Genomic DNA, 15,974 nt, shown 5'->3' on the forward strand with positions numbered 1-15,974 from the left:
ACACATATATAAAAATTATATATATATACCTAGTAGCTTTAGAGAGTATACATAAAGTATATAGAAAGTATAAGCAAACAAATTGATCAACTTTGAGTCCACAGTAATATGCACAACACTAAACTTTAGCATGTATATAGAACTCCTCAACTGTTTTTCTGTCTTTCTTTGCAATTTATAATAAAGTGATGATCATTATAAAAGTAAGCACGTTTATTCAGTTATATCCATTTCTTGCAACTGCGCACGCAAATCCTCGGGCAAACTGTTCTCATTAAGCGCGCTAGGATCTTCTCCCTCAACTACAATCTCTTCAGGATCTGGTGCGCGTGGCAGAAACTCGGCATCTGTATAGAGTTGACTAAAGATCTGGTGTGCGTTTTCTATAGCTGCATCATAGTCCAGTTCATATGCAGGTGCGGCAGTGCAGTAGACCGACTTGACAGGCGATAAAGCTGTATTCGTGGGTGTAGTCAGAGTAAAGTAAGCGCTGTAGAGTATTTGTGGCGCAGGCGCCTTAAAGATTTGACTGGTAAAGACAGCGAGATCAGCAGCGGGATCATTGCTCACAGCGGGCGTCGTTAAATGGAAAATAACTGTCGTCATACAAAAATTATTAATAAAAGCATATTAAATAATAAAAACATCAACCACTTACATAAGCCTTCCGGGCAAGTACCGGAATAATGCGAAAGTTGTAAAAGGACTGCCTCACGCTTGCCCTCATCCGCTAGCAGACGCAACAGATTAACACCTCCGCCGCCTTTATTAAGCTCCTCTGAGCCCAACGCACTGCTGGCTATGAATAAGCCGCGTGAGATATGCGGCTGTAATTCGCAGACCATACCAGGTAAATAACCCGGTGCAGATACAACATGCGTAGCACGTAAAGTTTTGCCTGCGCTACTCAGCAACAGCTCTTGAGAATCCGTAGCCTGACAAATGTTATCCACACTGCGCTTTAAACAATAGATGCCACCATACACAGCGCATAAGCGACAAAAGCATTGCGGCAGCTCTCCACAGCCGTACATGGGGAACAGAAAAGGCGTATTTCCATAGCGTCCAAGGCTGCCCAGAAAGCGTTGTGTGCGTTGCATTCCAACCTCAAAGCTGGTATTGGCATTGCACATAGCAATGGCTTGCAAAACACACGAAGCTATCTTTGGCGTCACTTTCTGCGCCTCGAGATATTCCTGAAACGTACGTCCACGAAAAGCCAACGTATCTTCATTGCACTTATCCTCGCCATTATCAGCGCAAGCTGTTAGGAACTTCATTAGCAGACGCTTCTCCACTATGCTTAACGTTTTGGTGTTGAAGACATCGCTGCGTGAGCAAGGCACCGAGACGAGTTCATCGTTGTAAAGCATGCACACATGATCTAAGGCACGAAATTCCGCATAGCGACAAATGTTGGACTTAATGAGCAGCTTAACCAGTTCGCCATTAGAATAGGCTATGCGGGGACACAAATCCAAGCTAAAGCGACGCGATTTCGCTAACAAAGCCTCGCGTGTCCAATTTGTTTCTGTTGCTGCGTCATGCCAAGTGTAGCTTGCATTAAGCAACGATGGGCTGGGCTGCTCCAGCAGCTGATTAAGCGCTTCCAAGTTGAATGAGCTCCAAACATCGCCATAATAGTCATTGGGGTCTATGTGTAGCACTGTCTTGCCTATGCGACTTGCAGCAGCTGCGATGCAAGACTCGGGGAAGCCTAACAAACAACAAATGAGTCATCAGCCAATGGCCAAAGCGAATTGTGGCTTACCTGTGCCTATGACAACCAAATCAAATTGCTCTGGCAACTCATCTGACATGGTAAAAGTAATTATTTGTTGAAATTGCAAACAGTAATGCTATTTAAAGAAGAAATTTAATGGAATGCCTTTAAATGAGATTTTATACGCAGCACAGCTGACTGTGTTCTGCTCAGTGTGACCAGCTGCTGGGATAGCTAAAATAACCTGCAGCAGCAGTTTACGCATGATGGGCACACTGTTTCATTAGGAATGCAACTTGTTGCTGTCATAGCAACGGTAAAAGCGTAAACAAAACGAAAAACTTTTCGTTCAGCTGCAAAATGCAGCATGAGTGCAATAACTTAACTTAAATAAATTATGAATTGGTGAAAAAATGTCGTTTGAAAAGATTTTATACAAATACGATGAGCCTCATGGTATTGGCGATGTGTATTTTATTTGGCAAAAAAGCGCTGGTGCTTTGCTGGCTACCACGGGCACCGATGGCTCTGTAGCGCTGTACAATCGCCAAGGACAGCTGGTGCAACGCATTATACTCGCCGGGTAAGCTTAAAGTCTATATATGAGCTATATTTATATAATAATTGGTTTTGTAGACTTTGCTCAGGTTTTGCGTGGGACGCTGAGGGTGAGCTGCTGGGCATTATAACGAGCAGTTCGCCCAACATAACAATCTGGGATTATACTACGGAACAGAAGATAACAGTGGAGTCGGGTCTGCGTGAAGCACTCACATGCATTTTGTGGTCCAAGCAACAACAGCTGCTGGCTGTGGGTACGGGCCGTGGCAATCTAGCGATATACAATCATCGTAACGGCAAGCGTACTCCAGTGCTGGGCAAACATAGCAAACGCATTACTTGCGGCGCCTGGTCAGCGCAAAACCTACTCGCGCTTGGTTCGGATGACAAGAGCTTCTCGCTGAGCAGCGAGGACGGCGATACGGTGCGCATTGTGCAGCTGCGTGATGTGCCAACGGACATGTACTTTGCCGAGATGGTCAATGATGACCGCATAGCCGGTGATAATGCCATTAGCATGATAATTGGCAAACGCACGCTGTTCTTGTACTATCTGCCGGAGCCGGAGAATCCTACAGAGCTGGGTTTCCAGAGTCGCTATGGCTCGCTGCTGCAGCACAAATGGTTTGGCGACGGCTATATATTGTTGGGTTTCTCCAATGGACATGTGGTGGCCATATCGACACATCCCAAAGATGTGGGCCAGGAGCTGTGGCAGGTGAAAAATCACAAGGATACACTTACAGGTCTGGCCTATTGCCCCATGTTGGATATTGTAGCCTCCTGTGGCGATGATAGGTTAGTGACTATCAATACATATAAAACACTTCTTAATGGTTCAATTTTGCTTGCAGCATTAAGATACATTCCATTACTAACCTGCAAGAGACGGAGCGCATTATTACGGTGCCGGATCATGCTAGCGTACAGATGATTGATTGGTCACCCGATGGTCAACTTCTCGCTGTTACTACCAATGGCGGCACAGTCTATACCTATGTTACAAAGCTGCCGCAGTTGTACGCAGTCTCCGCACCACGTCTGGTCATACTCAGCAGCCTGGCCGAGGTGTCTATTTATGTGTATGCGCCGGATAAGTCCAAAGGGCTACCATTTCGCTTGCCGCTGGAAACAGAACCCAGTTTCTTAGCGCTTGGACCATATCATTTGGCTGCAGGCGTGGACAAGCATGTGTGGTTCTATGATTTGGGTAAAAGCTTGGGCGATGAGCCACGTCCTTTGAGCGAACGCGACTTACCACAGGATATACTCGCTATGAAACTGAATGCGGATTACTGTGCCGCTTTATGTCCACCGCAGTTGCTGCTGCAGGCCATTGCAGCGGATAATCCCAAGTGCAAGGATAAGCTGCAAGCAAGCTTTCCCAGCGCGCTGCCCACCATGCCCAGTGATGCAGTTATCAGCTGCTTCGCGCTCAGCCAGGAGCTGCTTATCTTTGCCACAGATGTTTGTTTTTGAAGTTGGAAAATGCAAAAGATTATGACTAATGTACGTTATCTTTACAGATGGGTCACTTGGTATTCTACTCACTGGAAAAATGGGACACCTGCTGCATCTATCGCCATAGCAATGGCATACGCCAGGTGTTTACGGACCTGGAAGGCACCAAAGTAATCTTTATAGATGAACATGCTCAAGGATTTCTTTACCTGCCCGCCCTGGATCAGGAAGCGCTGCTTATAGCGGAGCTGCCCAAGCAATGCATCGGCTGCCACTGGGACTTAACGCAACCGAATATATTTATAAGCTTTGATGCGCGTATTGTCAATACGCATGTCTTTGTACGCCATTCCGTGCAGGGCAGGCACACGCTTAAAGTGGGCGAGACGAAGCTTAATCCTGGCCAGCTGCCGTTACTGCTTTGCGCTGGTGAAATGGCGCTACATATCGATGGTGGTCAGTATGCTACGCAGTCCTTAAGCACGCATATGGTGCAACCCACTCAGAGCCATAGCGAGAATCTCAAGCAGTTCCTGCAGCTCAAGAAATATGATGAAGCCTTCAAGCTGTGCGATCAAATGAAGATGGACAGCGCTTGGCGGCTATTGGGAGAACAGGCAATAGCTGATCTGGAGCCGGATATGGGTGAGTATTACACACAGCTATAAAATACAGTGATATATAATCTAATTTTATATCCTTAAAGCTAAACGCGCTTTTCGTCAACTGTCTGATGCTGCTATGGTGAATGCTCTGGATGAGCTGCGCTATGTGGAAGATTTGCATATGTTGAGCGGCTGCTGCTGCATGCTGCTTGGGCAATACGATCAGGCCAAGGAGTATTTACTTAAAGGCACATATACGCGTGCTGCCTTGGAGCTCTCACGGGATTTGCTGCAGTGGGATCAGGCACTGCTGCTGGCACACAAATACGAGCCCACCGAGGTGCCTTTCATAGCGCGTGAATATGCGCAGCAGCTGGAATTCACAGGCAACTATGCGGATGCTTTGTATCACTATGAGAAGGGCTATAAGGAGGACTTGATCAACAATGAAGACTCTGCAACGCCAAGCTTGCTGCAAAGCTCGCCCGAGTATGAGGAGCATGTGCGTCTTTGCAAAATGGGCATAGCACGCACGTCTATAAGAGCGGGGGATTTTAGAAGAGGGGTGAGTGGACAATTATACCTAAACAAGTTATTCTTGCTCTTGTTTTGTAGATCCAATATGCCGTGGAGCTGCAGGACAAGCAGCTGCTCTTTGACTGCGCTGAGCTGTTGGCCACTGTGGGTCATCTCACCGAAGCTGCCGGACTCTACGAGCGCGGTGGCTACTACGACGAGGCTTGTGCTCATTATATTGCATTGAAAATGTGGCACAAGGCGAACCATATATTGCCGCAGGTGAAGAGCAGCAAGTTGCATGCTGCCCATGCCAAGGCTAAGGAATCAGATGGACAGTTTGAGGAAGCCATACAAAGCTATCGTATTGCTGGTGACTTGGATGCTTGCGTTAGAATCTATCTGGATCACTTGTGTGATCCGCATGCTGCCTCCGAAATTGTGCTGGAGTCACGTTCAATGGACTCGGCCAAGCTGTTGGCCAAGTTTTATCAAAAAATAGGCGACATCGAGCAGGCGCTGCAATTTCTGGTCATTTGCGGCTGCGTAGCGGAGGCCTTCGCCCTCGCCCAGCGCCACAACAAACTGCGGCGTCATGGCGAGCTGTTGGAGCGCTATGAGAATGCCAAGTCAGCGGATTACTTGGCGCTGGCGCATTACTTTGAAAGCGAAAAGTATACGCTGCTGGCGGGCAAATATTATTTTCTGGCGCGTGAGTTTACCAAGGCGCTGCGCTTTCTATTGAAAGCCTCTGCCTTTAGCAATGAGGAATCCCAAGCTCTCTCGCTGGCCATTGACTGTGTGGCCACATCCAATAATGAGCAGCTTGCTACGCAGCTCATTGAATTTCTGCTGGGTGAATCGGACGGCGTGCCCAAGGATCCGCGCTATCTATTCCGCTTGTATATGGCGCGCAAGCATTTTAAAGATGCAGCCAAGACTGCCGTCATTATTGCCAACCAGGAACAGCTGGCAGGCAACTATAAATCCGCGCGTGATTTGCTTTATTCCATGTACCAGGAGTTGAGACGCAATAATCTTTCAGTTACCGCAGAAATGCGCCACAATTTAATACTGCTGCATAGATATACGCTGGTGCGCATTCATGTCAAGCTGGGGAATCATCTGCTGGCTGCCAAGCTGCTGGTGCAAGTAGCCGCCTGCATATCGCAGTTCCCAGAGCGTAAGTCTAATCTGCACTTTTGTATGTCTTTATAGCCATTGATATATTTCTATTTTTTAGACATTGTGCCCATACTCACCTCAACGGTCATTGAATGCCATCGTGCTGGTCTAAAGAAATCTGCCTTTACCTATGCCTCCATGTTAATGCGTCCGGATTATCGCAATCAGCTAGATGCACGTTACACCAAAAAGGTTGAGTCCATAGTGCGCAAAGCCCCCAAAGGCGTTAAGCAGCTACGCGATGAAATAGATGACGAGACCATGGAGTGTCCCATTTGCGATGCCAATCTGGCCAACATGGAGTTTACTTGCTACAGCTGCAAGACCACATTGCCCATTTGCATCGCTACGGGACAGCATATAATCAAAACGCTGATGACATCCTGTCCACAATGCGATTTCCTTTGCTTTCGCGCCGAAATGGAAAAGTAAGTTCGCCCAAAAGCAAATTACTTTATAGTACCACAACTATTTGTATTTTTCAGAATTCTCTCAGAGACTGGCGACTGTCCCATGTGCGGTGAGCATGTGCCTCCCGAGCAGCTGCTCGATGTGGAAGACATACGGCCGTATATACTCGCTGCCTCCTAGACTTAAGCAAGACTACAGACTGCACCACACCCTACACCAAATAATAATTTGTAAGCTAAGCACAATTGACACCTGAAAACAAATAGTAAAAAATCTTGCGCAACTAATGTTCAACTCTTTTTATATAAGTATCTCATAAATAACAAATTACTGTTTGGGCGCCACAGGAAGCTTAGACGCTAGTATTTCACAGCCTGGCAGGTGGAGTTTCAGCTTATTTGCCACTTCTTCCAGTCGCTTCACATATATCATATCGAATATAAGAAGCTGCTTGAGATTACGCAGCTCGCCTATGACTGCCAGGCCTTCGTCAGTTATATTATAGCATCCAGATATCTGCAGACGCGTTAGGCTGTTCTTTAGGTATGTTAGACCGTCCAGACTGTCACCTTCCAAATGCTTGCAGTTGTGAAAGATCACAGTGTCAATATCTTCGCAGCCCTTGAAGTGCGCCAGACCAATTTTCATTACCGAAGCATTTGTGGCATCCACAACTTTAATGCGCAGCGGTACATTCTCAGGCGGCAACAGATTATAGTCCTTCCGCAACTTACTTGGACTGTCCACGAAGCGAACGCCTCCTCCGTTCTTGATTATCCACTCGGCACAAAGACGATTGGGTCCCACTTTGGACAATCTATCCGCATCCACTTGATTAAAGGCAACTGCTACATATCCCCAGATATTACGCCTTGACAATGGCTCCGGTTGCTTGTAACTTGGGCTAGCGCCAACTAGTAATAACCGTCTTGCAATTGTTTGCAGTAGCGACATTGCAAACAACAACAGCTGCTTTAAAATTTTGTTGAAAACATTTTGCAGTAATTTAGTATTTTTAACAAATTTTTTACAATATTTTAAATATTTAGTATATTGTCATACTGTTCTGTTAATCGACCAACCGCCATAGCTTATTGTATCTCTAAGTGTGACCGTACATTATGGATTTTGTAGTTGCATATCTGCAGTCACATTGTATCTGTTGTTATTGTAAAATTGTTTGTCGGAGCGAGTGCACGTCGGTTGCTGCGCGAAATTAGTAAAATTCTAAGAGTTTTGACTGCAAAAATAACCAAGTTCTAAGTGAAAACATATATTAGTGAGCAGCATAAGTAGAGTAATTATGCCTAAAGTAGATACTTAATGTTTATTTAGCTATTTTCAACGCAAAGAACGTCGTGTGCGCTCAGCGCTTTGCTTTTTGTTACGGTTAATTAAAAACAAAAGCTTTGAGTGTGTTGCGAATTGATACACAACTGCAAGAATATACAGAAATTGCCAGATTTTTGTTGTCTCATATTTAATAACATATATAAAACGCATAAAATTAAATTCAAATTGCGAGTGCGTGTGACAGTGAGACAGATAAATATTTCAAGAGAGTGTTGTGAGAGAGCGTGTGGCTCCAAAGAGCGAGCATAAAAATCACAGCCGCAGAGAGTAAGCAGCAAAAACTAAACAAATTTATATACAAACGTGAGTATACATAGAACATATACAAATGCATAATATTTTTAATAGAATTTTAGTTATGTTTGTAACGCATTTTGTGTACATTATCGATGAGAAAACCAAAATCATGCTCGATAGGCCTTATGTACGTGCAACTGATACATACACACACACAAGCGCGCATTAAATAAAAATAAATTCTGTGCCAGTGTGTGTTTGCATGTGTGTGTGTCGGTGTCAGTGACGTTACGTCGCTGTCGATGTACGCGCAGCGCAGCGCGTCAGCATCGAACGTGTTAAAGTGACGAATAAACAACAGAGAATTGTTCACTAGAAAGGAAAACGACAAACAAACAGACGGACAAACATTTATACATTTCTTTCACACATACACAGGCAGTTACATACTGTGAGACGTAATAGCTCGAGTAGACATTTTGGCTCGCCTTTTTGAGCGCAATTTGTTTATGTTTACCTATGCACCCGTGCTGAACCCCTTGGCACGCTGGCTGCTTAAATTCCATAGCTTCCACCCACCAAGCTTTACGACTCGACTTCCAAGGCACCCCACAGTGCAACTGTGTGTGTGTGTGTGTGTGTCTGTGTGCGCGCACAGATGAAGAATGATATGCAGCAATGTTAGATGATAAATTGCGCGCTATATTAAATGATTTATTTCGCTATGTGCCCCACCCCCATGCCCCCAAGCATTATTATTCTCTCAGGTTCATTGTGCCTTGCTTCTTTGCATCTTATGTCTGTTTGTTAAGCATTTGCTTATGCTAATGCCGCTTCAATCTCTCTAGTTCTTTTATCTGCTTTAGTTGTTGTTGTGCAACCAACTGTACAAATCTATCTGTCTCTTTCACATTACTGCAGCCATTATCCACTTGTAAGCTCCTTTTATAAATTGATTTAAATGCAAGCTCTATTAACGTTGATTTTATTATGTTGTTTATTAGTTTTTTATTCAACTTTTAGCAATTTGCAATTATTAACAGCTGAGCTTTTTTAATAGATCTCGCTTATGAGTCACAAACTCACATTTGTGCTCAATTAGAATTCCATTCATTGTTTTCATATTCATTTCGGCCTGACACTAATCTCGAAAATCGTTTCCACGAACATTTTCCACTGGCTTTAATAACCTGACACGGTTGTCAGAGCAAAAAAAAAAAAAAAACCCAAGTACCACATGAAAACAATTTCATTTTAAGTGTTCTCTGCTCGCTCTCTTTTTATGTACTAGTTATGCGGTTTAATACCCTAAGGGCTGGCCACCTGAAGTGGGTCGCTAGGCAAAGCAAAGGGGCGTATACTTAATGCAGCAAACTATATGAAAGAAAAGTAAAACATGTATCAAGCTAAAAACAAAACTATAGTAAATTTGTATAATTTTATTTGTGGTAATGCTTAAAAATCAAAATGCTCTGCACAGAAAATTACAAGGTATTGCTAAGTTCATTCAGCATTGCTTTTGATATTTTTTCTGCTACTAATTAGTTATAATTACACTTAATGCAATTTAGTTATGAGGCTCTGTGCTGTTTTCGTTTGCTTAAATGTTCGTGCTCAATGCAATTCTTACTGTTGCTGTTTGTTGTTGTTGTATTTTTCTCTATTTTGCTTTAGCCAGCTTTTCTTCAGCTGCCATTGATTAAAGTAGAATTTGTTGTTGTTGCTCTTATTGCAATAAAAGTTAAATGTGCAAAAGTATTTCTGCATTTAGCTTGTAGCAAACATTTGTCAGCTGTGAATCACACAAGTGTTTAATAAATTAAAAATATGCAAAAACCCAAAACATTATTTATCACTTGCAGCAGCAATTTTCTAGCTAAATTTATAAACAGCAGCATATAATTAAAGCCTGCAAGGTGTGAATTCTAGCTAAATGCAATATCGATAATTTTATACATAAAAACTCTGCTCATATGCATATGAGCTGCAATTATAGCTAAAGATGATATCGGGGCGCGTATGTGTGGCTCATAAATAAATGCAGTTAATGTAAAAAGCGCTGCTTGTGAGCTTGGCTTGGGGGCCATGAACTTGGCCAATAAGATTTGCTTTCAAACTGTCCATGAAATTGGCTCGTTGCTTGTCTCACGGAAGGAATCTCTCATCATTAGCAATTTGAAATGCATTCAAGTAGAGAAGAGCAGAGCACAAAAAAGGAGCGAGAGTCGAGTGTATATCCAATTATTTATACATTTTATGGCGTAAATTTTCTTTGAGCCCCAAAACCATTTTTCAACCGAAACGAAACGAACCAACAACGAGAGAAAAAAAATGCAGCTCCAAGTTAAAGTCCAACTATGGAGCATGGAGCAGCAGCAGCAGCAGCAACAAATCTTAAAAAGGCATCAAGATTATTGCACAGAAAAATTCTTTTCTTCACACCTCGGTCAAGCACAGAGCCCAAAGCTGAGGCATACAACAAAAGCAGCAGCGCCCAAGGGGCGGGGGGGAGTTGAGAAAAAAAAAGAAGAGAAGAGCAGAACATGCCAAGAATTAAATGCGACTTCAAAGAAAGGTAAAAAAAACAACAACAACGACAAGAAATATGGTCAAAACGAAGCGTTGCAACAACAACAATGGACACATGTGTGTGCGTGTGTGTGTGTGTGTGTGTGTGCAACAACAATAAAAACCAATTTAAGCCAAACCGACGCGTCGCCTCCATATGCCTGCATTGCCATGACTGCTGCCTCTATCTTGCCGAGCTGTATCTGTATCTGTGATTGTGTGTCTATATGTATGTGTGTGTGTGTGTATCTGTAGGATTCCTCGTAGGTTTAACGCGCACTGACGTTGGGAAGAAACGTCAAAAGCAGCAGCAGCAGCAACAACAACAACAAAAGCAACGCACAATCAGTTACAGAAATCAGATTCGTTTCAAAGTTGAATAGTTGTCGGTTATGTTGTTATGTACGTGGGTATGCTAGGCAATACATACATACAAACAACGATTTATAGGCTGTGTGTGTGTGTGCAACATATGCAGCTGACAATGAGAATTAGAAGTTATGCTAAGCTGCTAACTAAATCTAAGCGTAGTAAAGTCAAAGGGTTAAAGCCTTGCAGCGTATACTTAATTAATATGCACATAATATATTTAAATTGAGCATGCTTATTCAAAAACTATTTAAATACAACTTGCTCTCTTTTTTTCAATAATCAATTATATTTGAATTTAAACTGCTTATTAAGCATATTAAGGAAAAAGCCAGCTTAGCTGTTTCATTAAGCTTACAAACTATTGTAATAATAGTTCAATAGCTCTATATAAAATCAACTATTATTCTAATTTTGAATTGTGTACCTATTATTCCAACTCGTAGCTGTCACAGTTGATTTCAAATCTTTTCTTTGCCCACTAACAATGCTTCATTCAAACATTCTCTACGCATTGCCTGAGGCATTGCTTTCAATTGTGTATCAATACTAAAAGTCATCTATAAGGTTCGAGTTCTATTCAAACAAAATCTATAGTACTTATTATAAAAAGTACTTTTCACCTTAGACTCTCTTTTTTTTTGACCAATGTGGCAAAAAACAACAAGAACACGAAAACAATTCGTATACAGCGTAACAGATGCTTCTAATACAAGTACAAATGCACACACACACAGTTAGAGTGGGAAACACATGCACACATGCGCAGAGATCATAGCCAAAGAGCATTGAAAGATCCCAAAGAGTCTGGGCACATGCCCCGCTGGCAACACCACAAGCCCCGCACAAACTGAAAAACCAACGCGCAGGCCTCAATCCAGTTTTTCAGCAAAAGATCTTGCAGTTGGGATTTCGTTTTGGGCATTGTTGTTGTTGTTCTTGTTGTTGTTGTTGAGAATTTCGTGCCTGTTGCTTTGGCTTTTGTATTTTTATTTTTTCTTCACACCTTTGTAAAGGCAAAAGGCTGGCGCGGCTGCATTTTGAACGTTGACTGGAAATTCAATTCAATTCCCTGGTCAGGGACCAAAAACGAAGAACACGTCAAGAGGCAACGCCAGCCGCAGCTTCGGCTTCAACTTTAGCCGGTTTTTGGTGTTGGTGTCGCGCTTGCTTTTCTCACTTGGCCCACTGTGCGTGTGTGTCGTTTGCTTGTGTGTGTGTGTGTGTGTGTGTGTTACCCTTCTGTGTATGTGTTGTTGTGTTTTTTTAAGTCTTCTTCACCTTCAGCTTGGCTGGCAGGATCGTTGTTTTTGTTGTTGCTTCGTTAAGATCGCTTGACAGGCCGCGCTACGTTTCTTTCTTTCTTTTTTATTTTTTTTTTGCTGCCCGCATTTTGTAGCTTTTGTTCTGTATTTTATTATTTTTTATTTTTTTTTTTTTGAATGGAACTCAATTTGACATGCCTGAAGATTTTCTTAAGCCGCCTTTAAAGCAACAGCAAAAAGAGTGGGGGAGAAAAAATATAAAACTTAATCGGAAATTATTGCGCTGCAGATTAATTTTGAATACGCTGCTGGGCATTGTCTGCTTGTCTTGAGATTTTAATTTAAAGAGCGTACGCTTAAGATTCTGCGACAAGGTGAGAACCAAGTAAACTTTATGGCTCCTGACACTATCTGCAGCAAAATAATAAAAAAATAAAAACAGTAAGTCTGCTGCAAGGTCTTTCAAAATTTATGGCACAAACATTATTTTTATTCAGCTTATCACAGCGCGTTGTTGATAACAACTTTTCAAACAAAGCGAGTTAACTAGCAAAGCCTAAATGCGACTGTTATTTTGTATAAACTTGTGCCTAGTATAATTTTATTACATGTTAGCTCAATTTTCAATTTGCGCAGCTGACATCATATTATCAACAATTTCTTTGGAATTAGAACTTAGATATCGCTTGCGGCTCGAAAGTTAAATATTGATTATGCCAAGCAAGTGATAATTATTGTATTAATGCTATATTTTATTTAATGTCAACTCTGCTATTATTCATACATATTGTTATGATAAGCTATTATTTAACGCTTTACTCCAATAAAAGCAGCGCTTAGAACGTGACGGACGTGACTTGACATTTAGCGAGCTATGACTATAGTTAAATTTAAACTAATATTATTCAATCATTCAATCAATGCGCCAATAGGTCTGTAACCATCGAATTAGCTAGAAAACTTCGCTATCTTAACTTTATCAATTAGTTTCAAGGTTCTATGAGCAAAAAAAAATAGATATATTCACCTGACTGCCACGCCCACCACACAAGCGTCTGTTTGTAGATAATTTTTTTTTTTTTTTGGCAATCGATGATATCATTGCATATCATAGGATTCACAATCTTATCAATATATAAACACAAAACAAATAAATTGATTATTTCTTTTTACTTTTCTTATGCGGCAATCAAAAGACAAAACGATTTATTATAAAAGCGATAAAAATATGACGTTAATTTATTATTGCAAACAAAGCTACAAACAAATTGTAGATGTGCAAACAATAATGGCTAATTAAGCCAAGTTGCACTTGAAAAATTACAACAAAACAAAGCCGACATATAAATGCACTTTAATAATATTAAATCTATATTCATTATGTCTAGTTATTCACTCAATAAGCCGTTATAGCCAGAGCAAAAGCTAAAAAAAATACCAACAATTATAAGAAAACTTTTTTTTAGTTATTTAATTAGCGAGGCAATGCCAAAGAGAGCGAGAAGAGAGAGAGGGACGTAGCCTGCGCGCGCTCGTATCTAGAGTAGAAAATTAATGGCTACAAAATTAAATTTATTTTTGCAAAAACAAAAACATCAACACAGTAGCAACCGCCAGACGCTGGCAGACAGCCTGGCAATCCCGCAAGTTGCTTTCTTATTGGATTTTGTGTGTGTGTGATCGTTGTATGCATGTGCGTGTGTGTGCGAAATTTATGTTACTATTTGCGTCGTTGGGGCTGCGCAGCAACTGCGCTGCGCTTATCATGGGGTTCTTGTTATTGTTATTGTCGCTGTTGTTGTTGGCTGCTGGCACGTTACCTAATTAGTTGCGGCAGACAGCGCGGCAATAGCCAACGTTTTTACCTTTTATGTTGTTATTATTGCAAGCCACAGGCCAACACACACACGCACACACACATGCATGCATGCAAAAAAAAATGTATATGTATGTTTATAAAGTGTATTGACGTAACGACAACTGCGACAGACAAGCAGCGCTGCTAACGTTGACTGCGCGCTGTTTCCGTTCTCGTGCCCACGCAACTCAACACACATGCAAACGCAAAGCGTGTGGCTGCCTGGGTGTGTGTGTGACTGAGATAGCAAATACCACGCGACAAACACAGCTTCAATGTTTTCTTTGTGGGTCTCTGCTTGTTGTTGTTGCTGTGGATTTTGTAGACAGTGGGACTGCTAGCACGAATTTTAATTCATTAATTTTGTACTAAAAACAAAATAAATAAAACCGTGTAGTAAAAACCATCAACATTGATGCTGAGATAAAAATAAAATTTGTATATTAAATTACAACAAAATGTCCACTATGCATTTGTATTTTGGCAATGTGCAGCTGCTGTTAACTTCACCTCATGTGCACCGCTGCTAATCCACCACACCTCAGCGGCTGCAGCTCGCCCACTGCCTTTGACTTTAGCTGTGGTCTGTTTGTTGTTGTTATGCTTGTGGTTTATTTCTTTTTACGCCAACGACAACACACAAACACGCAGACAGATGCAGCGCTTTTACATATGTACAGAGTATGCATGCATACATATATTTTTATTCATTTGGCAAAAGGCAATAAACAACAAATAAAGACACAAATAGAAACAACAACAATAACAGCATAAAAACATTTAGGCAAAGCATTTAGTTTTCATTTAAAAGCAACCACAGAAAAAAAAAAACGCTGTGGGCGACAACAACAACCGCAACGAGCCAGCAGAAAATAACAAGAAATTAACAATTTAAATTGTTCAAAAAATCGAAATGAACCAAAGCTGATCAGGTAAAAAATAAAATATGCAGACGCAAGTAAAACAGAAGAAACATTTACAGCCAGACAATATTTTATGAAGCTCGCCTAAAATAGCACAAAAGCTGAAAAAAACCAAAAGCATTTTTTTAAGTAAAATCCAATTTAATTGCTATAATTTGTCTCGGTGCCAAAATGTATAAAAATATTTATTTAAAACTGGACTGCGCGCTGTTCTTAATAACAGCCAGAACCAAGTGCCCAGGTCCTAATAACTTACGATATGTATATATGTATATATATTTCTGTGTCGGGGCATTATCATATCAACGCCATCGACAGCTAACAACTTGGATATTTTGTCAATTTCAAAAGAAAACAAGATACATAGTATGCCCCATGCCGTTTTATTTCGTTGTTTTGCGTTCCGCCTTGTCTTCTGATCTGTTATCTAACAAATTGTGAGGGAGTTGACAGTCTCATTTCAGAAAAAAGACAGACAAACAAAGAGAGACCGCGTATAAAGTTAAAGCTTAAATCTGCATTTATGCTGTTGCTCATAAATTTTGTGGTCTACAAATGGGTTCAAAGTGAAAGCAACAACCACGAAATTGATTGGCGTGGGTTTAACCCTTAGCTTTGGGTTTTTTTTTCTCGGTTACACACAGAACTTAAACTTTGGCTTTAACAATATGCGAATTATGCATGTAAATCAATTCAAAATGGTGGAAATTAGTCAACGCTGATTGGAGCGCGCGAGTGTGTGTGTGAGTGTGTGAAAAACTAATTTATAAAATATGCTGCAAAATTAAATAAATGTAAATGCTTGTTGCCTTAACTTGGTGTTGATCGATAGGTGTCAACGATCGACTTTGATAGATAGATTAATTGGCGAAACAAAACAAACTTCAATATTTAAAAAAAAGTTTACAGTCGTAAAACTTATAACCATCAACGATTTCG

The 15,974-nt window shown here is 41.4% G+C and overlaps 3 protein-coding genes across 3 annotated transcripts; 1 reads left to right on the top strand and 2 right to left on the bottom strand.

The window, feature by feature from the left end:
* Positions 1-9: 9 nt before the first annotated feature.
* Positions 10-1,910, bottom strand: LOC108597219 (rab proteins geranylgeranyltransferase component A). The gene is made up of 3 exons (XM_017983660.2): positions 1,772-1,910; positions 659-1,717; positions 10-596 (listed from the first exon to the last, which is right to left on the bottom strand). Exons 1-3 carry the CDS (start codon positions 1,818-1,820, stop codon positions 214-216), a joined length of 1,491 nt encoding a protein of 496 aa, XP_017839149.1. The 5' UTR covers positions 1,821-1,910; the 3' UTR covers positions 10-213.
* A 226-nt stretch (positions 1,911-2,136) lies between these two features.
* Positions 2,137-6,737, top strand: LOC108597584 (WD repeat-containing protein 19). Its single transcript, XM_017984204.1, has 8 exons — positions 2,137-2,306; positions 2,360-3,082; positions 3,139-3,751; positions 3,811-4,390; positions 4,452-4,915; positions 4,966-6,049; positions 6,110-6,479; positions 6,537-6,737. Exons 1-8 carry the CDS (start codon positions 2,137-2,139, stop codon positions 6,640-6,642), a joined length of 4,110 nt encoding a protein of 1,369 aa, XP_017839693.1. The 3' UTR covers positions 6,643-6,737.
* A 9-nt stretch (positions 6,738-6,746) lies between these two features.
* LOC108597585 (ATP synthase subunit s, mitochondrial) lies at positions 6,747-7,463 on the bottom strand. Its single transcript, XM_017984205.1, has one exon. The coding sequence runs from the start codon at positions 7,414-7,416 to the stop codon at positions 6,790-6,792; it is 627 nt and encodes a 208-aa protein (XP_017839694.1). The 5' UTR covers positions 7,417-7,463; the 3' UTR covers positions 6,747-6,789.
* Positions 7,464-15,974: the final 8,511 nt, after the last annotated feature.

This window comes from Drosophila busckii, chromosome 2R (genome assembly GCF_011750605.1).
Source record: "Drosophila busckii strain San Diego stock center, stock number 13000-0081.31 chromosome 2R, ASM1175060v1, whole genome shotgun sequence".
Classification (NCBI taxonomy): Eukaryota; Metazoa; Arthropoda; class Insecta; order Diptera; family Drosophilidae; genus Drosophila; species Drosophila busckii.